Source organism: Hyaena hyaena, unplaced genomic scaffold (assembly GCF_003009895.1).
Source record: "Hyaena hyaena isolate Hyena2069 unplaced genomic scaffold, ASM300989v1 scaffold_5, whole genome shotgun sequence".
Classification (NCBI taxonomy): domain Eukaryota; kingdom Metazoa; phylum Chordata; class Mammalia; order Carnivora; family Hyaenidae; genus Hyaena; species Hyaena hyaena.
Window position 1 is genome coordinate 8,728,012 of NW_024080637.1, and position 22,545 is coordinate 8,750,556.

Genomic DNA, 22,545 nt, shown 5'->3' on the forward strand with positions numbered 1-22,545 from the left:
AAAAAAAAAAACTTTCCAAGAAATAAAATTAAAAAAAAAACAAAAACTAGAGTCCTACACAATATTTATTAAAAGAAAACAAGGTTTGAGGACTAAGGACTGGTGATGGTACTGGGCTTGGTACAAATACTTCCAAATTTGTACTTCTCACAAAGCAAATGCCAAACTATAACAATAGTACCAATTCCTGAGAAAGCAGCAGAGTTGGAAAACATGCCCAACAACTAAGCCAACTATATCTACAACAAAGTAACATTAAAGCAAATAAATATTAATTTGTTTTTTCTATATTTGAGTGCTTATTACACGCCAGATACTTTATTAAGCACTTGACAGACATTATTCTCATTTAAATGTTCATAATGACACCTTGAAGTTGAAACTATCATTAACCTCATTTTACAGATGAGGTAACTGAGGATTACACAGGTTAAATAATTTGACCAAGACCACACACCTTAGAAGTAAAACAAGTTTAGAATCTTTTCATTCTGAGATTCCAGAATCCAAAGTCTTAACCATAGCAACCTATATATCAATAAGGTATATTTTGCTTATCAGCTATCAGATAAATGACTTTATACATAAAAGCCTTGTCTGTGCAATGGAACATACCTAAGTAGCTTTTTCAACAGCATAAAAAAAGACAAATATTTTCTAACGAGGGAAACTCTATCATCAATATCTATTAAAATCTGCCTGCTTAATATCTCTGGAACACATAGGATTCCCTCATTCTCATGCTAGTACCTTAGCTAAAGTTATCAACATTTCTCAACTAACTACCTGGTTTAGGCTGATCTTCCTACTTGTAATGCAGCCCCACTTCATTCAATTCTATAAACAATCTAGGCATATATATTTTTCTAAAATGCAGACCTGACCTCCAACAGCTATTTTTTTTGTGAGAAAATATTCAAAATACGTAACAGGCTAAAGGAGTCTCTTTTTTCGTTTTTGAAAGACGGAGAAAAAGTACTCAAGTTGGGGAGAGGTGCAGTGGCGGGGGGGGGGAGAGAGAGAGGGATATCAATGCTTAGCGCAGATCCCGACGTGGGCTTAATCTCATCACCCTGGGTTCATGACCTGAGCGAAAATCAAGAGTTGGGCGCTCAACCTTCAATCGGCGGGGGTCACCCAGGCACCCCAAGGCTATAGGAGTCTTAAATAACTTGGCCCTTGTCAACCACTTCTGTATCTTTTTTGTAAATAATTTATGCTACAGTCACACTCAACACCTTACAGTTCCCCCCAAGAAACTCAACTCCCCTCCCTTTGTGTAGCTAAAGGACTCAATAGGGTTTCTCCATGAAAATATTTCTACTTAACCCCTCATCACTGCCATGTCTCCTCTTCCTACTCACTCTCACTCTTACCTTAGGATCACACCCCCTGTCTCCTCTGTGAATCCTTCCCTTACTTCTAAGGACTTCAAAAGGCTCCCATGGGTTCTGTTATTATCACAACATGTATTCCACTGGATTATAAATATCTGTTTGATCTCACAACAGACTGTAAGTTCCTGGAAGGCAGGAACTGGGTCTTTTTTAACTTCGAGATTATTCCCCCCACTATTATAGTGCCTGGCTTATAGGTGTTGAATATCTCCACTCTAATACAAAACAAGTAATGGTACCCTCTTATTTATATACTTCCTAGCTTTCTCACTCTCCTTTAACCCTCTCCTAATGTTGGTGCTACAGAAATAATTCCTAGAGCTTAATGAACAATACTGGCATATTACTTGAGCTGGTGTTAATTTTTTCCATTTGAATTAAATCAAAAGTAAAAACATTATCTCAGAAATGGCTTTACTCAATAAGCCAATTAAAAATAAACTTATAAGGGAGTGTGTCAACACCAGCCTAATACCTTATAAGGGAGTACATCATTAACAGTTGCAAAATCAAATTAATTTTTAAAATCAAAAGAGTCACTTAAATTCATAGTTCATTTACTTACTCTATTAAGCGTTTTGGGGATGAGCCACTTTGATGAAATTCATCAGCATCATAGAATTCATCTTCGCTGCTAGAATAAGAGAACTCAGGGACAGTATTTGGAGACAAGTTGACATGGCTTGGAGAAGTCAAACTGCTACTAGGTGGTGAGTGTCCACTGCCTAGGAATTAAAACATTTTAAGTTAGAGACAATGCTGATGGGTGATAGAAGGGGGAAAATTAGGGCGATGGAGTCAAAGAAGACTTTTCTAAAATCAAGAAAAAGTTAAGTTGGTAGAAGTCCCTATACTATTTTTAAAGCAAATCACTGTTTAAATTAGACAAGGCAAACCACAGTATGCAATGGGACACAGCCTTTTAAATGAGAAACTGCTATGTTCCCATTCCATAATTATCTGTAATTAGAAAAGGAGCTCTTTTGATTATAATCATAGTGTGTAAGTTCTAGGGTCAGAAGTCCCACAACAGATAAAAGCCAGGGTTCCTATTTTATACTGCAGAATCAGGGATTTAAAAAGTGCAGCAGCGAGACAATGAGAATGCATAATGGAAAGACTATTAAAGGCCACATGAATGTTGAACTATTATCCAGGATATCACATTTACATTAGTCACTGTTTTGCCAGTCACATGAAAACACAGAAGTGCCACACAAAGCCCTAGCACTCACCATCCAAACTCCTTACTTCTTTTCTACCTAACTCAAAACTCAGGTGCCTGGGGCTCAGGGACAGAGAAAAAAAAGAGGTCTACTGTGGGAAGAATGTGGAAAAGGAAAGGACTAGGAGGAACATTTTTCTATTCCTAAGTAGTCTAAGGAAATGGAAATTAACAGAGATCCAGAGAAAGAAGACTACTATCTAATCTCTGTGATCATTGGACTGTCTAAACAAAAAAGTAAAACAATAAAAGTATCAAACAATGGAGGCCTACTGAGGCATTAACAAGGCTTTTAGGCAATGTATGCTAAACTGCTACAGATGAAAAAGCACATTCATCTGCTACATTTAGTTGACATGTTCGCAAAGATATTTTTAAGAACATACAAAAAGTTTGGAATCCAAAAAAGGTAATCTTATTGTAGATATTCCAAAAATAGTTCATCTTAGCAAAGGACTTTAAATTCTTCCTCCCTGCCCCCTGCAATAGCAGCAATAAGATGGTAAAGAGACTTTCTTTTACTGAAATAGGAAAACCAACCAAACCACCCAAAAATCAAAAATGATTAAGTAACATGCACACACTCCAGATGATCACACAACTGAAAATGCGTCCAAAGAAGAAAATGAATTTGGGAATTACAAACAAAAAAACTGAGTTTTCCTTATGAGAACACACAATATTATTTCTTTTCTCAGTTATTACCTTATTTCTTTTTTTGTATTGGGGAAAGAGTTGAAGAAGGTTGGAGAAGATAAAGAAATTAGGTTGAAAAATCAAATAAGACATAAATCATGTTAATTTAATTTCTAAAATTTTTTTAAATCTACCTATTCTAAAATGCTCTATTTTAAAAATGTCTTCTGAAACAATGTATCCTAAATTATTATTTGTAAGTAATTATGCTAAAGTTAATGTACATAGGAAGACTGCTCATTTTTTAAAAGTTTCTAACTAATTTTACATACGTCTGAATAGACAAATTTTGGCTATGTTTCAAAACTTTGACATAATCCTTTCTTTAGTAAAGGGCGAAGGATTTAGATAATCTTTTTTTTTAAATGTTTATTTTTGAGAAGCAGAGAGAGAGCACAAGCAAGAGAAGGGCAGAAAGAGAAGGAGACACAGAATCAGAAGCAGGCTCCAGGTTCTGAGCTGTCAGCACAGAGCCCGATGTGGGGCTCGAACTCGTGGATTGTGAGATCATGACCTAAGCCGAAGTAGGACGCTCAAACGACTGAACCACCCAGGCGTCCCAAGATTTAGATGATGTAAAGAGAAACCAGAGTATCCTTTCTTATAAAAACAAAAGAAAATACAGGTACTGTTTTTAAAATGAACAAAAAAGGGCGATAAAAATAATGAAATACAGAAAAGAGCCAGCCAAACATTTTAACCTTATTACTCAAATTGCTTGTCAGCATCTTCCCAAGAGATTCAAATAAGAGAGCTATTTTTGCTTTCTTTCTTTCAAAATTCAGAAGATAGCTGTCCATACTGTTAAATATTAAAGACCAAAGTAATAGCATCAGCATCTTTACTAATTCAAATTTCAAAATGGACTAAAGTCACAAGGTAATTTTTCATTATTACAGAGGAAAAGTCCTACCCAGGGAAGAAATCTGTGGAGCAACAAGCCAGGGCTTATCTTCTACTTCCTCAATGTATAGTAGGAACAAAAGCACTTAGTTCTCCTTTGAGTTTGGTTCAAGAACCTCAATGTACAATTAATCAGTTTTAAAATAAGAACTAAATCTAATACTAACATTGACAGCATCTCTGTAAATTACAGAAAAAATGACCATAAGTCTAAATAATTAAAGAGAATGCAAATTAAAATGAAATATCATTTTTTGCCTGTGAGATGACAAGTATGTGGAAGAATAATATATCTATCCTTAAAAAAATGTATGTGCCAAAAGTGGCTGTACAAGGATATTCACTGAAGTACTACTTATAGACAGGAAAATACTGGAAACAACCTAAATGTCTATCAATAGAAAAACAAGTAATATGTGGTCAGGCAGGCATAAAAAGAACATTGTATATATCGAATTGTATGAACATGGAAAGCTCTATATGCATTCTCTGTTAAATGACAAGAGAAAGTCACAGAAACTTATGCTCTCATTCAGGTTAAAATAAAAACAGCAATAAGTATACACAATATATTTTCACAAAACTAGAGCATATAATACTAAAATCGGTATGGAACCACAGAAGACTCTGAATAGCCAAAGCAAGTTCTGAGAAAGAAGAACAAAGTAGAAGTATTACAATACCAGATTTCAAAATGTATTACAAAGCTGTAGTTATCAAAACAGTAAGGTACTGGCACAAAAAATAGACACATAGATCAGTGGAACAGAACGGAGACCCCAGAAATAAATCCATGATTATATGGTCAATTAATCCATGACCAAGACAAAGGAAGCGAGGCAAGAATATACAATGAGAAAAAGACACTGGTTAGCTGCACGTAAAAGAATGAAATTGTACCACTTTCTAACACTGTGCACAAAAACGGACTCAAATGGATTAAAAACCTAAATGTGAGACTTCAAATCATAAAAATCCTAGAATAAAACAATGGCAAGTAATTTCTCTGACACTGGCTGTAGCACATTTTTCTAGATGTCTCCTGAGGCAAGGGAAACAAAAGCAAAAACAAACTACTGGGACTACATCAAAATAAAAACCTTTTTTTTTTTTTTTTAAAGTAGTCTTCATGCCCAGCATAGAGTCCAATGTGGAGCTTGAGCTCACAATCCTGAGATCAAGACCTGAGCTGAGATCAAGAGTCTCACACTTAACCAACTAAGCTATCCAGGCACACCTAAAAATAAAAAGCTTGCACAGCAAAGGAAACTTTAGACAAAGCAAAAAGACAACCTACTAAACGGGAGAAGATATTTGCAAATGATATATCTGGTAAGGGGTTAATATCCAAAAATATAAAGAATTTACATGACTCAACATGAAAAACCCCAAGTAATCTGATTTAAAAAGGGGCAGAAGACCTGAGTAAACATTCTTCCGAAGAAGACATACAGATAGCCAACAGGCATAAAAAGATGCTCAATATCACAAATCACTGAAAGGCAAATCAAAAGCCACAATGAGATATTGCCTTGTACCAGACAGAATGGCTAAAGTCAAAATGACAAGAAATAACAAGTGTTGACAAAGATAACACTAATTCAAAAAGATATATGCACTCTCATACCCACTGCAGCATTATATTCAACAACCAAGATATGGAAGCAACCTAAGTGTCCATCATTAGGTGAATAAAGAAATGTGATACACACACACACACACACGAATATTACACAGCCATAAAAGGGACAAGACTGTGCCATTTGAGACAACACGGATGAACCTAGAGGGTATTATACTAAGTGAAACAAGTCTAACTGAGAAAGACAAACACCACATGACTCCATTCATAAGTGGAATCAAAAGAGAGAGAGAGGGAGAGAGAGAGAGGGAAAGAGAGAGAGGGAGAAAGAGAGAGGGAGAGAGAGAGAGGGACAGAGAGAGAGGGACAGAGAGAGACGGAAAGAAAGAACCCAAATGAATAAACAAACAAAAAGCAGAATCAGACCTATAAAGACAGAGAACAAACTGATGGTTGCCAGACAGGAAGGGAGTGAAGGGGTGAGAAAAATGGGTGAAGAAGGAAATACAGGCTTCCAGTTATACAATGAATAAGCCACAGGAATAAAAGGCACAGCATAAGAAATGCAGTCAATGCTATTGTAATATTGATATAATAGGACAGGTGGTAGCTACACTTGAGGAAACAGCATAATATATAAACCTGCCAAATCACTAAATTGCACACCTGAAACTAATGCAACACTGTCAAGTATGCTCAAAAATTAAAACAATTAAGTTTTGTAATTGAAAAAAGATACACAATATAGGTATATATGTACATATATACATGAAATACATGTAAATACATGCAAATGAAAGAGGGAACAATAAGAAGGACTTTTAGCTCTTGTTCTCTATATTTCTGTACTGATTCCTTTACAATAATAAAGTATACAAATATGACGAGCACATTTTTAAAAATGTTTATCTAGAAACAGAGAGAGTGTGTGTGGGGACAGCGAGCAGGGGAGCAGCAGAGAGAGAGGGAGTGAGAGAATCCCAACCAGGCACCGTGCTGTCAGCATAGAGCCCAATGCAGAGCTCAAACTCCTGTGAGATCATGACCTGAGTGGAAATCAAGAGTCAGAGGCTTAACCAATTGAGCCACCCAAGTGCTCCAAAATAAATCCTTTCTTAAGGTAAACAAACAAAATCTTGGAATATTTCATGTAAAATACAATTATTAAAGCTTCTAGTTCTATCACAAAGTTAACCACTTCATGTATAGAACTGTAATGGTAAAATTATGATAGCTCCAACACAAATACACATTTCTTCATCCTTTTTCCCATCAGCAATCAAACACCTGTCTTAAATGTTAATGGGGACTCATGAGAATTAAAGAAATTACACAGGGGCACCTGTATGGCTTAGTCAGTTGAGCATCTAACTTCAGCTCAGGTCATGATCTCTCAGTTCATTAAGTTTGAGCCCCACAATGGGCTCACTGCTGTCAGTGCAGAGCCTGTTTTGGATTATCTGTCCCCCCGCTCGCTGACCTTTCTCCACTTGCACTCTCCCAAAAATAAACAAACACTAAAAAAAAGAAAGAGAAAAGTTACACAAATCTGTACCTGTACTATTTGGTGTTGGAGTCTGATGATGTCCCAAGGTGGCTAATACAGGTCCAACTGGTAGGGAAGACGGACGCTGCTCTGACTTACACAATGGAGCAGGTTCTAGAAGATTTAAACATATAAAAAAATTAGAGAAAAAGCCAGACACAACTCTGTCAGCTGAAACTGTGTGCGATTCAAAATCCTAAAAATCAGGAATTTATGAAACTGTCTTCCATTAAGTCAAGTTCCATGTTACTCCTTCAAGACCCTCTATCCCCTTTAAACTCAATGACAGGCTATTGAGTACTAAGACATTAGGCAGGATATCAAGTGTAGGCCAGTATCTGAGTAAAAATGCTCTGTAACATTAGTAAATGCTTCTGATGGTAAAGGCTTTTTTTTTTTTTTTTAAATGTTTTATTTATTTCTAGGAGAGAGAGACAGCGTGAGCAGGGGAGGGTCAGAGAGAGAGGGAGTCACAGACTGAAACAGGCTCCAGGCTCCGAGCTGGCAGTCAGCACAGAGCCCGACGCAGGACTCGAACCCACAAACCGCGAGATCATGACCTAAGCGAAAGTCGGAAAGTCAGACGCTTAACTGACTAAGCCACCCATGAGCCCCAATAAAGGCTTTCTAAGTATTAAACCACATAAAACCATTTTAAAATGGGGCACAGTACTTCCTCTTTAGCCCCACAAGATAGTAAGCTCATTCTCTTAAGGAGTCAAAATTCACAGGAGTGCCTAGGTAGCTCAGTTGGTTAAGTGTCTGGCTCTTGATTTTAGCTCAGGTCACGATCTCACAGTTTGTGAGTTCAAGCCCCGTATCAGGCCCTGTGCTAATAAGCAAGAAGCCTGCTTGGAATTCTCTCCGCCACCCCCCACCACCCCCACCATCCCTCCCTGTGTGGGCTCTCTCTTGCTTGCTCAAAAATTTAAAAAAAAAAATTAAAAAAACATTTTAAAAAGTTCACAAAAGGATTTCAAATACTTCTAAGTATTTTTAAAGAGATTTTTTTTCATTACAATTTCTGACTTAACTACATCATTGAGAGCACAAAAATGCTGGCTGCCACAAAAGCTTAGAGGAGGAATTGGCATATATGGGTATTGTCCCTAAGTCTTCTTTTGCCAGTTCAAAAAAAAAATACTATTTATTACTCTATACTTAAAAATTCATGTCTATCTAATCAGTAGGCATCACGAATTTCACTCTTCCCTTCTATTACCAAAGAATCCACCATGAAGAAGAAACCATTTGTATTCTTCATAGCTATTAAGAGTACCCCAAAACAGAAAATTTCTGGATTACCTTCATACTTGAAGATCAAGGTAGATCAAGGTATATTAAGCTTTCTTTGGTAGCATGAATCCTGGGTCATAGGATTCTGTCCTACCAGCTAACCCAAGTCTTGGTAACCATGTTTTTCTTCTATCTTACTTGGAAAACCAAAAGCTCTTTCATTGTATTAAAAAAGCCCCAATACTGGAGCACCTGGGTGGCTCACTCAGTTAAGTATCTGACTTTGGATCAGTCATGATCTCACAGTTCATGGGTTTGAGCCCTGTGTGGGACTCTGGGCTGACAGATCAGAGCCTGCCTGCTTCAGATTCTGTGTCTCCCTCTCTCTCTCTGCCCTTCTGCCACTTGTGCTCTCCCTCTCTCTCAAAAATAAAAGAAACATTTTTAAAAGCCCAATAACAAAATATTATCTTTTTCCAGTTCATTTTCTGCTGTACCATTTTTTTTTTTGTGGTTCCTTTTACTTATCAAAAAAAACAAAAATGAGACCTTCAAGATTACTATGACAGCCATACAAATTAAGTTTTTTCTAATCAATGAATCTGTGAAATACCATACCTGGAGGTAAGACAGTCTGAGTAGGCATTGTGTTGATCACAGGTTCCAAGGGACTAGGCTGATATATTGCATCTACAGGATTAATAGTACTCTGAGATAAAGAAACACAGTATAGTTATTGTTAATTAAATGCCCTTCCAGTGCTGACCCTCCCAAATGTACGAAATGCCCACATTTCTGACAGCAAAGTCCTGAGGGTGGCTGTATAGATATGCTGATCAAAATGCAAGAAGGAAATGAAACACTTATACAATACAGAATAATTTCCTAAAAAAAAAAAACAAAAATGTAGTAAGGAAGGAAAATGAAGAGTCTCTGTCATATAGAGAGGTAAAACTAAATGGAAAACTTGCAGAATTGTAAAAAAGTATGGGAAATTTTCAGGAAACCACACAATAGTGTCTCAACTTAGTTCAGTGCTTCTCACTTAATTCTCAATTCACCACAAATATTGTTTCTCTATCAAAGATAGAGAAATGCTCTCTCTTGCTTTGGTATTAATAAATAGTACAACTATAACTCGCAAATTTACCTGCATCATTAGGATTTTATCTTATACCACTGCTACCTTCTAATACTGTGTATACACAGTATAGGCATCTAATTTTACAGTGATCAAAAGCAAAGAGATGTATATTCTAATCAGGGGATGACGGGAAGAAGGCTTCATTTTTGAAGATTTAGAAGAAGAAAAAATAAACATGTAGTTACAATTTTAGAGGGGGAAAAAAATCTAAGTGTTTCTAATTTCAAGCCAAGAAATTATTCTGCCAGTACAGCAGCATTTTAAAAACAAGACTCCATAGTTTACTGATGTTATTTTATTTGGAGGAAGTGGTAGGTTTTAAACTAAGGTCCTTGCTAGAGTAAAGTTTAGATCTCTCATTTAGAAGACTCTATCAGTTAAAACCCAAGAAATAAAATTTTTAGTTCTTTAGCTTTCCTTGACCCAGAAAACTAAATTTCAAATATATATTATGGAGGGCTTATAACAGAAAATATTAAAATAGAATCAGAAGAGAAATACTTTACTGATGAATGAGCCCCAAAAGTGTTCATAAAATGTAGAAGCCGCTAGCAATAACTGATATAAAGGGACAGATTTTATAGCATTCTCATTTAATTTCTAAGTACAAAAAATTTTTTTTCTTAAACCTCCTCTCTGCATAAATTTAAAAATCACTAAGTCAGATCTCTTAAATCCACTGATTTGAACACAAGAATTCTGATGCTTGTCACTACAATAGCCTAACTAATATTCTAAGAGGAAAAATAGGACACTTAGAGAAAAGACCCTGAAAACAATCACTAATAATAAATGCCCTACTAAAATGAAGTATAGAAGGTTTTGAAGCACTGGGAAAAGCAGAGAAATAGATTAGAAATTTTAATTCCTTAGAATTTTTCTTCTACCAAGGTTCTGGCAAGTATCTTATCTGCTGTGGTCCACACTTTCCCAGTGTATAAAATGAAGAAATTCCTACAATATATGTTCTAAAAGGGACTTTCTGATTATTACTTTATGATTCTATTTTCCGATAACTGGACCAGGACATAATAACAAGTGTCTCAACAAGTCCTGGAGTTGTTCTTAAAATAAATTCCGTTTTTACCTAGTGGTTTTCTCCAAAGAACTCCAGTAGTTTTCAAAGGCAAAATCTTGCCATTAATACTTTGATCCAAAAGAAGGAGAATATGTCATCTCCTTATCCTCATCTTTTATATAAGAAAAATTACTAATGAAATAACTTTGGGAAAAGGGAACAAGAGAATTCTATCTTTTGAATGTAATCTTTTGTTTTCCAGGTGAAACGTTCTAAAGATTAGGCTTGTCAACCAAAGAAAATACTTTTAGACTTTTTTGCATGAGTATTAAAGGTACCATATATCTTTTGTGGCTTGTTGTTATAGAAATTATAACTGCTCCATACTTATCTACAGTCCTTGTTCAATCAATTTCAGGCTAAAATACATCAAATTACATTCTACACCTTGCTTTGAAAATATATGTGCAGTGCTTTAGAAATGCAAATAAATAATACTCAGCTCTAATCTGTTAAGACATTTATAAAATTCATGCAATAAATTATAAATTATATTAAAATGTGTATGTGTATAGAGAACATTTATTGATTCTGTGCTCATTCAGTAACTTACAACAACGTTTTGAGGCAGATCTAGTCACTTTTCTTTTTTTTTTTATTTTTATTTTATTTCTAGGATAGAGAGAGACAGCGTGAACAAGAGAGGGTCAGAGAGAGAGGGAGACACAGACTCTGAAACAGGCTCCAGGCTCTGAGCTGGCAGTCAGCACAGAGCCCGACGCGGGGCTCGAACCCACGAACCGTGAGATCGTGACCTAAGCGAAAGTCGGACGCTTAACCGACTAAGCCACCCAGGCGCCCCTAGTCACTTTTCTTTATAGATGAGAAAACTAAGGCTCAAAGGTTGAGTAACTTGCCTAAGGTCACAGCTAGTGAGTAGCAAGGCCAGACTCTAGCTGTGTGGGTCCAAGATCTAAACCATGAACATTTCCTTTCTTTTTAAAACTCTTTCTATAAAAACTCTTAAGGAAAAATGTTACAGTCTTTGATGATGTGATTCAAATATATTTGTTTTCTACAGGTTTAGGTTTTCTTTGAGCATAGACTTTCTAGATGTTTTTAACTGTAAATGATCAAATATATTTGGTATGCTTTATAAAACTCTATCTTTTTAAGATAATAAAAAATAACTAATAATAATAACGTAAATTTTCCATGAGGGTTACAACCTTAAGTGATTATCTCAGGAAGGGATACTACATTACATTGTATATATGACATATTTGTATTAAATCACCATGGCTCAAACTTGACTCACACTATGAAAAGAGATAAAAATTCTAATGCCTTTAATTCAAATTTTAAAAATGCTTCTATTATCTTTGCCTTAAGAAATATGCAAATAACACAAATTTTTAACTTTTTTTCATTTTAAAACAAATATAAAGATAACACACTTATCCTTTCAAGTATAATCATGAGTTGGTTTTGAAGATTGTGAAGAGTTTCCAGATCTCAGACAAGCTGGCATTTGTAAAGTCTCAAAACAAAAAAAGAGGCTGCCTCCTGCTTTAGAAATACAGTCTAAACAGAAGTCACTCATTTATCATAAAAATAGGGTAGCTCCAACTACAAATCTTCAGACTCTAACTTTTATTCCAGATGGGACATACCAACAATAAAATTTTCTTTTCTTTTTAAAGTAGAAGTTGAATTTAAGGGAAGAGTATAAAGCCAAGAGGGAGAAAAGAATAAGAAAATGGCTAGAAGTGAAAGAAATCATGGTGCACTTTGTTCCAATAAAGATGCAATATATACTGCAGTAGCAATGACAGTTAGCACAATACACAAAATCTAAAAATGAAATGGAAACCATTAAACATATTAACATAGACTAAGATATGTTTCAATATTGTATCCCTCCCCTTCTGCTTTCATCTGAGAAAAAAAGTTTGAAAGTAGCATTGTGAGTTATGCCTTAGTCATAAAAGCTGCATTTTCACATCATGATTAACCTTCATGTTAACACATGCAAAGTGATTCGATCTGAATCAACACTTAGAAAAATTTTAACATTTCCCCTCCAAATGATTGCTGAAAGATGGCCAACTTTAGAAGCTTAAAGAAAATTGCAAGAGTCAACAACAAAAAGCAGTGAGTAGGTGGACAGAGAAATTTGTGTTGAAAAATGAGTAGAAGTTCAGGCTTCTCCTGACATGACTGGTTATAATGCTCTGCAGAAGTAAAGGGAAACAAAAAGATTAGATTAAACTTACTATAATTCCATCTGCGTGCTTCTCCGCATTACACTGGTCCTTAAGGAGAAATGTTAAAAACATTAACTTCATTCTTTTATTTAAATAACTCCCTCTGTACTTTCTTCTCTATTAAGAAAGCTTATTTTACTAGGTAAGTAACAATGTTAAAAAAAACTATCTCTCAGCTTCTACTAAGATTGTAATTCCATTTGTATACTGCTAACCAAACATAATTCTATCACTGGCTAAAAAACAAACCCCACCAACAGCATGGCAATTATTTTTCTACACAGGTATTTCATTAAGTTCGTTATAAAAGATCTTATGGAACTGTGTAGTCATCTTGGTACCAATTATTAAAAGCAGATACACTAATTTAAGATGGAAGACCCTGAATATTTTTAGGTTTAATTTTATATTTAACCCTCAAATTATCACTGCACTTTCTTAAGACGACAATCATATACCCTTAAAAACTTGGGAGGAAACACAATTTCCTAAATCTGGCTGTGGGCCCAGAATTATACTTTTCTAAATAGATGAGTTTGATTTTTGTTTCAGTGAATGTAATCACTGTATCCATGGAATGACACAGGAGCTAACACTTATTGCCTGGCAAATACTTTGAATTTATTATTTCACTTATTCCACCAACAACTCTATAAGGTAGGTACTATTATTATTCCCATTGGATATATGAGAAAATTGAGACAGACAGAGGAGGCAGGGAGCCAGGATTCCATAGTCCATTTTCAGAACTCATGTTCTTAACTAATACACTACTTTGCCTTGCTTCTCCAAGGATGTACTCTAGGAAGAAGGTGGTGGAAAGTTACCAACACATATTCATTTCTGTAATTATAATCCACCTATCTGCATTATACAATGATTTAATTTTAAATAAAACTGTTTAATGTTTCAACTCCATAGTATGAAGATGTTTAAAAGTTTTAATAGAAACCAATATCTGGTCTTGGTTTTAAACAATGTCCATGTTCTATCTCATTTATCTATAGCTTTTTCTTTAACTACTGAGTTTACTCAGAAATCTTCATATTAAAGGGTCAACTAAGAGCACTTTGAAGATTTGGGAATAAGTGTGGGCATTAACAAAGCAGGCCTGTCTGTCTACAAAGCTGGCCTTTGGTTAGTGACTGGGAACTTGGATTTAAGGAGGGTTCCCACCATTCTATCTGATAAGGGTGGTTCACTGTGCCTAAACTGTCTAAGCAAAGTTTGTTTATGTTGACAACCTGCTTTCATTCTCTAAGTCTGGAATCTTGATAAATGCTATGTAAAAAGTGCTTACATGACAAGGCTCCATGGTGTTGAGTCTTTAATGAGCTTCCCTGGTAGACAACATTTTACATATGTTGTCACAATTTGTTACTGGAGGAATTAAGCATATTACATATTAAGTCTGCTGGGAGAAGATAGCCAGAAGGCTGTGCCTGGTTTTCTCTGGGTTTTGCCTCATGTGCCTTTTTCCTTTGCTGATTTTGCTTTGGATCCTTTGCTCTAATAAACTGTACCTATTCTCTTCTCTGAACATACCAGGCATGACTGAGATCTGGAAACATGATAATGAACAAAAACATTAGCACAACATAATCTGGAAAGACTTCTGACCACAAATGTAGACTCCAGTATTTTTAAAACCATACCTACCAATAAAATACATGAAATATATCCCCATCTCTCTAATAAGGCAATATAGTCTAGTAAAAGCCTCATAATTAAGGACCAATACACTTACTAGTTAATGAAACAAATAAACATCTTTTGATGAAAGAAAATTTCTAGTTCAAGTTTGAGGAAATTCAACAAATGAGGCTGGGACAACTGGATACCTACATGCAGAAAAATCAATTTAGACCCCTAACTCACACCACAAAGATGAATTCAAAGTGGATCACACACAAATACAAGAGCTAAAACTATAAAAGTCTAAGAAGAAAACACAGGAATAAACCTTTGTGATCCAGGATTAGGCAATAACTTTCTCAGGTAAGTCACCAAAGGCACAAGAACTAGACTTAATCAAAAATAAAAATATGCATGCTTCTCAGGATGCTATCAAAAAAGAGAAAAGAAAACCCACAAACTTGAAGAAAAATTTGCAAATCAGATAAGGATGTGTATTTAAAACATAGAAATTCACTCCTACAACTCAATGAGATTTAAAACAAAACAACTAAAAAATGGGCAAAGAATTTGAATAGATATCTTCCCAAAGATGTATTAATGGCTAATAAGCACATGAAAAGATCATGAACATCACTATTCCTTAGGAAAACTCAAATGAAAACCCTGAGATGCCACCAGAATGGCTATAATCAATAAGACAATCAATAAGACAATCATAGGAGTGATCTAATCATATTCACAGGTTCTATGGATACGTCATTGTTTTATTTATTAAAGTATAGCTGACATACAATGTTACATAGTTTCAGGTGTACAACACAGTAATTGGACAACTCTGTACTTTGTGCTATGCTTACCAGAAGTGCAGCTACCATTTGTCAACATACTATTACAATACCATTGAGTACATTCCCTGTGCTGTACCTTTTATCCCTATGACTTACTCATTCCATAACTGAAAGCCTGAACCTCTCACTCTTCTTTACTCATTTTGCACCACCCTCTAACCCCCCTTTTTTGGCAACCACCAGCTGTTCTCTGCATTTATGGGTCTGTTTCTATTTGTTCATTTTTCTGTTTTTCAGGTTCCACATTTAAGTGAAATCATGTGGTGTTTGCATTTACAGTTAACCATAAGACAGAGGCATTACCCAGGTGGACCTGATCTGATCTCATGAGCGATTAAAAGCAGAGAGCTTTCCCTGCCTGGTTGCAGAAGAGAGATGAGGTCAGAAATGTGAACCATGAAAGGATATGATGTGCCACTGCTGGCTTTGAAGACAGAGGGAGCCTGTGCAAGGAGGAGACAGAAGCCTTTAGTTGCTGACAATGAGTTCTAGCCAACAACAAGGAAATAGGGTCCTCAGTCCTACAACAAGACCTGAATTCACCAACAACCTGAAAAAGCCTAGAAGTGGATTATTTCCCAGAGCCTCTACGTAGTTCCATCTGTCCAGAACCTTGATTTGGGCTTTATGATATCCTTAAGCATACAATCCAGCCCAATCACCTTAGAGTCATCTACAAAACTATGAGCTAATAAATGACTGCTGTTTTAAGCCACTTAAAAAAAAAAAAAGAAGAATCACAAATATTCATTGAGGACATAAAGAAAATGGAATTCTAACATATTGTGAGTGGGACTGTAAAATGGTGTAATGCTTTGAAAACCAGTTTGGCAGTTTCTAAAACAGTTATTACCATATGACCCTATTAATGCCACTTCTAGGTATACAGTTAAAATAAATGAAAACATACCTCCACACAAATTCATTCTAATGTAGACATCCACTGTAGCATTATTCACAGTAGCCAAAAAAAGGGAAACAACCTAAATGTTCATTAATTGCTGAACAAAATGCGGTATACCCATTCAATGGAATATTTTTCAGAAATGAAAAGTAATTAAGTCTTGATACCTGTGACAATATAAGCCTTGAAAACATGCCAAATAAAAGAAGCCAGTCACAAAAGGCCATATATTATTTAATCCTAATTATATGAAATGTCCAGAATAGGCAAATCTAGAAACAGTAGATTAGTGGTTGCCAGGACTGGAGGCAGAGCAGGGGCAAGGGTGGCAAGGAAAAGAGGAACAGAGAGGGTGTGACTGCTTAATACATACAGTGTTTCTTTTTGGAGTGATAAAAATGTACTATATTTTGATTATGGTGATGACGCACAACTTTGTAAATATACCAAAACCAATGAAGTGTACATTTTATTTTTTTAATTTTTTAAATGTTTACTCATTTTCTGAGAAAGAGACTAAGCGTGAGTTGGGGAGGGGTAGAGAGAGAGGGAGACAGGGTCTGAAGCAGGCTCCAGGCTGTAAGCACAGAGCCCAACACGGAGCTCTAACTTGTGAACCGTGAGATCATGACCTGAGCCAAAGTCAGACGCTTAACCAAATGAGCCACCCAGGTGCCCCTCAAGTGTATACTTTAAATGAGTGAACTTTATGGTGTGTAAGTTAGTATCAGTGAATCTGTTTTGTTTTTTTTTTTTTAATTTTTTTTTCAATGTCTTTATTTATTTCTAGGAGAGAGAGAGAGAGACAGTGTGAGCAGGGGAGGGTCAGAGAGAGAGGGAGTCACAGACTGAAACAGGCTCCAGGCTCTGAGCTGGCTGTCAGCACAGAGCCCGACGCGGGGCTCAAACCCACAAACCGCGAGATCATGACCTAAGCGAAAGTTGGACCTTAACCGACTAAGCCACCCAGGCGCCCCTCAGTGAATCTGTTTTTAAAAAGTCTAATGAGAAATTAACAAATACTTATGAAAACCAAAAAGTCTATGAAGAAAAATATTCTGGGAGGAGAACCTGAGATCCCAAGACAAGTTAATTACACAATCTATTTCGAAAGAATAATCTAGACCTGTACTGTTCAGTTTGGAAGCTACTAGTCATAAGTGGCTATTGAGCCCTTGAAATATGGCTAGTTCAAAGTGTAATATACACCCAAGATACTGAAGACTTAGTACACAAAAAGAGAGACAGAATATGAAATATGTTGAAATAATAGTATTTTGGATATACTGGGTTAAATAAGATACGTTATTAAAATTAATTTCACTTGCTTATATGAATTATGGCATATGGTCATATCACCTAATCTTGATAAGGAATTGGTTAAGTCCTCAAATGTAGGGGTCTCCCAGATTATTTCTACTTTACCCCACTTCCCCTACCACTTGCTCTGCAATTTCCCATGAGTGAAACAACAGCTGCCTCTATCTATGGTACAAATGAAGAATGAACTTTTCTGAGCTAACATAGCCCATCTGAAAATCCCACTGACCCAAGTAGTACCCAAACTTTGTTGCATATTAGGACTACCTGGGAGTTTAAAATCCCAAAGCCCAGGTAACACCCCATAGCAACTACAACACAATGTCTGGGAGTGGGAGCCAGACATGAGAACTGTTAAAGATTCTCAGGTGATTCCAACAGGTAGCAAAGTTTGGGAACCAATGCATTAATCATTCAGGAAGAAGAAAAACTTCTGGGAGAATTAAAATGAAAGAATCAAAACTGGAAGGAATTTAAAATCCTACCTATAGCATTCTGCCTCTAAGAAGCTAATACTAAATAAACTTCAAACAACAAAAGGCATCAAATTAGCTATCCTCTTATACTGCCTTGGGGTCTCAGGTGGCACACATTCTCTCTCTCTCTCAAAGTAGCTGATTTCTATATTTTATTAACCCACCAATGAAGAATAGTCCTCTAAAGTGATTTTAACAATTTATATTCCCATCAGTATTAGACAGAAGTCCTCCCATTTTTTTTTTTTACCATACATAGAGTGCGAACACTGAACTATGCAACCATAAAAAATTATGTATTAGAAACATTAAGTCAAAATTCACAATTATCAGGCCCCTACTATGTATGTGGCAGGCAACTGTTCTAGGCCCTAAGGATACTGTGGTGTTATGCAGTGAATATTTGTGTGCTCCGCCCTCCACCAAATTCAGATGAAGCCCTAATCCCCAGTAAGACTGTATTTGCAGATGAGGCATCTGATGAAGTAAATTATGGTTAAATAAGGTCCTAAAAGTGGGGCCTTATGAGATACCAGAGAGCTCTCCTTACCATCTCTCTCCCGGTCTCCCTCTGTCCTTTCAACCTTCTCCTCCTCCTTCCCTCTCTCCCTCCCTCACTTTTCTCTCATAGTTCCTTATGCATACCATCAAGGAAAGGCCCCATATGAGGATATAGTGAGAAGGTGGCTGTCTACAAGCTAAAAAGAGTCCTCACCAGAAACCAGTGGCAGGAACCCTGATCTTGAACTTCTATAGCCTCCGAGACTGTGAAAAAATAAATCTGTTGTTTAAGCCACCCAGTCTGTGATGGTTTGTTATGGTAGCCCAAGCAGACTAACATGGTGGTAAATAAGACAAAATCCTTAAGATTATAATCAGGTGTAAATGGACAGTAAACAAGATAGCATGTGAATTTGGCTAGTGATGCAGGGTCATAAAGAAAAAGAACACCAATGGAAGGTTAGAGATTATTTTAGGTAGAGTGGTCAGGAAGGTGTATCTAGTCAAAGAGATTTCATGTGGGCAGAAATCTGAATAAAGTGAGTCCTGGAAATCTGGGGGAAGTGCCTTCCAGGCAGAGGGGAAAGTAAATATAAATCCCTGAAGCAGAAAACTTCTGGCCTGTCTGAGAAAAAGAAAACAAGTCAATGTTGTTGAAATAATGTGATCAAGTGAAGTCAGATGAGGTGAGAGGGCAGTGATGGTTCAATTGATCTAAGTTATTGTAAGTAGTTTAGATTCCATTCTAAGGGAGATGTGAAACCATTTAGTGGGATTTGAGGAGGCAAGTAAAATGATCTGATTTACATTTAAATTAGATTTAAAGATACAGAGTTCATATAGAATACATATATAATTTAAGGGATGTTTTTGTACACTGAAAGCCTTTAATAAAGGCTTTTTCCTTATGGAAAAAATTAAAAAGCCAAACTCCATTTTCTTACTTAATCTATGTTACCCATTCTAAAGGACCTTGAAATATAAGTCTACCAAGCTGGGCTAAAAAGAAAAAACCAGAGAGGTAGCAGGTATAGACTAAGCAGTAGAGATTTCCAGTAGAAACTGAGCACCTGGCTGGCTCTGTCAGTGGAGCATGCTGCTCTTGAGGCCCACATTTGTAGAGATTACTTAAAAAATGAAAAATCTTTTTAAAAAATAGTAGAAACTTCTAAAAAGGAGTATTAGTAATTTGAATTGAAACTCATTCCAAAGAAAACACCAAAAATGTTCTTGATGGGAAGCTAAAAGGTGAGCTACTGAAAGAAGCTAGGCTGTCTTGTTTTACAACTATCTATAAAGTTTTAAATGGCTTGTAGAGATTATCCAAACTGACCTAAACACTATCAGCTCTTGTACTTCCTTAATCTTCCAGAGAAGGCAGCATGAATCCCTAAAATACTTACCTACTCATACTGAGCATGGTGTAATTCACTACTTAACTATTTACTGTAGAGGCTTTTGGGTAACAGAAGGTGCCCCACAGCTACCCATGTAATTGTGCAGTCAAGAAAAACAAAAAACTTACCACCTCTTTTATACCCCCAAACCTATCTTCCCTTTCAAATATATTCTGATCCATAAAAGTAGATGAAAATTTTAGACATATTCACAGGAAATCAGGCATAGTGATTAAAAAAAAAAAAAAAACCTAGAAAGTGAACACGACCCTTAAGTTTGGACACTTTAACCTCAAAAGAAAATGATATTGTCCTCCTTTAACTTATATGCTGAACATTCTTACTATTTAAGCACAAATGGATTGTCCTATACAATTGTGTCATTAACAATACTAGTTAAAAAATGACCATTACAGGGCAAACAATGTATGCGACTGAATAAGAAAAACAGGACAGTAATTAAAAACTCATGCAAACATCATTTCCAAACTTGGCTGCTGAATTGCGTGCCCACCCTCTTCTAGCCACGGGCTAGAAATATGGAGGTACAGTCAGATAGAAATAATGGGGGAATTTTTTTTAATTCTTATTTTCAAACATTAAAATGTCTATCTCTCAAAATACCAGGCCATCAAATCTACATTTAAGTTGAATACGCCAAAATTTTTCAGAAAAGCAGGCACAACAGCAATGAAATTTTTATCTCACCACAATAATTTAAAATACATTTTATTGCATGAATGAGGCACAGCAGTTAAAGAAGTGGTTCACTGATGTAGTTTAGTACCAGAAAAAAATCTGTAACACGACAAATATATATATATATATATGTTGTATATATACACACATATATATACATCTAACTCTTCATTATGGATGAGAAAAAGAACTCTTGCTAAAATCTAATTCTTTTCTTCCCTAAGAAAAACATTTTGTGAAAGGTTTTGCAAAGTATGTCCATGCTCCAAGCAGTATAATGGGTAAAGTGAAAAGAAGAAGTGAGTCATTCAAATGTGCTCCCTTCCTTCCCACTCACCATATAAGAAATTACCTTATCAAAAACAGGTACATGCTACTAAGAAAGGTAATATCCAAATACATAGTTGTTCAATAGTACCAGGAATCCCACAACACAATTTACTACAGAAAGGCAATATATTTCAAAACCAGGTCTCCTGGCTATTAAAGAGAAATGCTATTACAATTTCTAAATTTCATTAAAATGAAAGTAATCAAAAGTAAAATTTACTTACTTTAGCAATCTGCAGCAACACAATGCAGTGTTTAATTGATTCTACCATGCTCTATAAAAACAGAACACTGATTTTAGGATCTTACACCAAATAAAATGGTCATATGATACTAAAAATATAAAAATCAGTTCAAATGTATAGAGTTTAAGTCTATACTACACAAGAAATACCCTCTCTGGATATCCAGTGGGTTCTACTATACTGACAGCATCAGATGATTTATTAGCAATTCTATAAATCATTAAAGAATGCCAAAAAGGGGCACCTGGCTGGTTCAGTCAGTTGTGTCTGACTTTGGTTCAGGTCATGATCTTGCAATTCAGGAGTTCAAGTCCTGCATGGCGCTCTCTGCGGATAGCTCAGAGCATGGAACCTGTTTCAGATTCTGTGTCTCCCTATCTCTCTGTATCCCCCTGCACGCCCTCCCCCATTATAATGCATGCGCACTAGCTCTCACGCCTGTCAGAGTGGCTAAAAGCAAATCAGAAGACTCTAGATGCTGGTGAGGATGTGGAGAAATGGGCACCCTCCTACACTATTGGTGGGAATGTAAACTGGTGTAGCCCCTCTGGAAAACAGTGGAGATTCCTCAAAAAATTAACAATACAACTCCCCTAAGACTCAGCAATAGCACTGCTAGGAATTTACCCAAGGGATACAGGAGTGCTGATGCATAGGGGCACATGTACCCCAATGTTCATAAAAATTAAAAAAAATTTTAAAAGAATGCTAAAAATTGTTAATTTATACTGAATAACATTCTAAATGGGGTTTCAACACTTCAAACAGAAAGAAAGAGGGGTCTGATTAACTTCCAAATTCTTAGATCAACAGCAGGTAATCCTAACATAAATTCCTAAAACATCTATTCAAGACTTTCATGGAATTACGAAGAGTAAAAGATTCTACCACAATACTGGTGAACCTAGAGAACTACTACTTTGCCTGTTTTTAAAAAGGCTTTTATCAAAACAATTCTTATTAGTAGCTTATAAGAGACTATACATTGTGCATGGATGACACCTTTTATCCAAGAATCTCAGACAAATAAGACCAGAAACCAATAAAATAGCACATGAAGTCTATTGCAATTAGAGGGATTATTTTAGTCCTTTTAATTTCTTTAGAAAATAATAAATTTTTTTAATGTTTATTTATTTATTTTGAGACAGAGAGTAAGCGGGGGGGGGGGGG

The 22,545-nt window shown here is 35.9% G+C and overlaps 1 protein-coding gene across 1 annotated transcript in view; it reads right to left on the reverse strand.

The window, feature by feature from the left end:
- The window catches only part of OSBPL9 (oxysterol binding protein like 9), a 177,717-nt gene that overhangs the window by 19,670 nt on the left and 135,502 nt on the right, over positions 1–22,545 (reverse strand). Inside the window, exons 8-12 of the mRNA XM_039238149.1 lie at positions 21,352–21,402; positions 13,024–13,062; positions 9,204–9,294; positions 7,359–7,463; positions 1,963–2,122 (exon numbers count right to left, since the gene is read on the reverse strand). Of these exons, the coding sequence (XP_039094080.1) occupies positions 1,963–2,122; positions 7,359–7,463; positions 9,204–9,294; positions 13,024–13,062; positions 21,352–21,402 (446 nt within the window). The remainder of the gene's footprint in view (positions 1–1,962; positions 2,123–7,358; positions 7,464–9,203; positions 9,295–13,023; positions 13,063–21,351; positions 21,403–22,545) is intronic.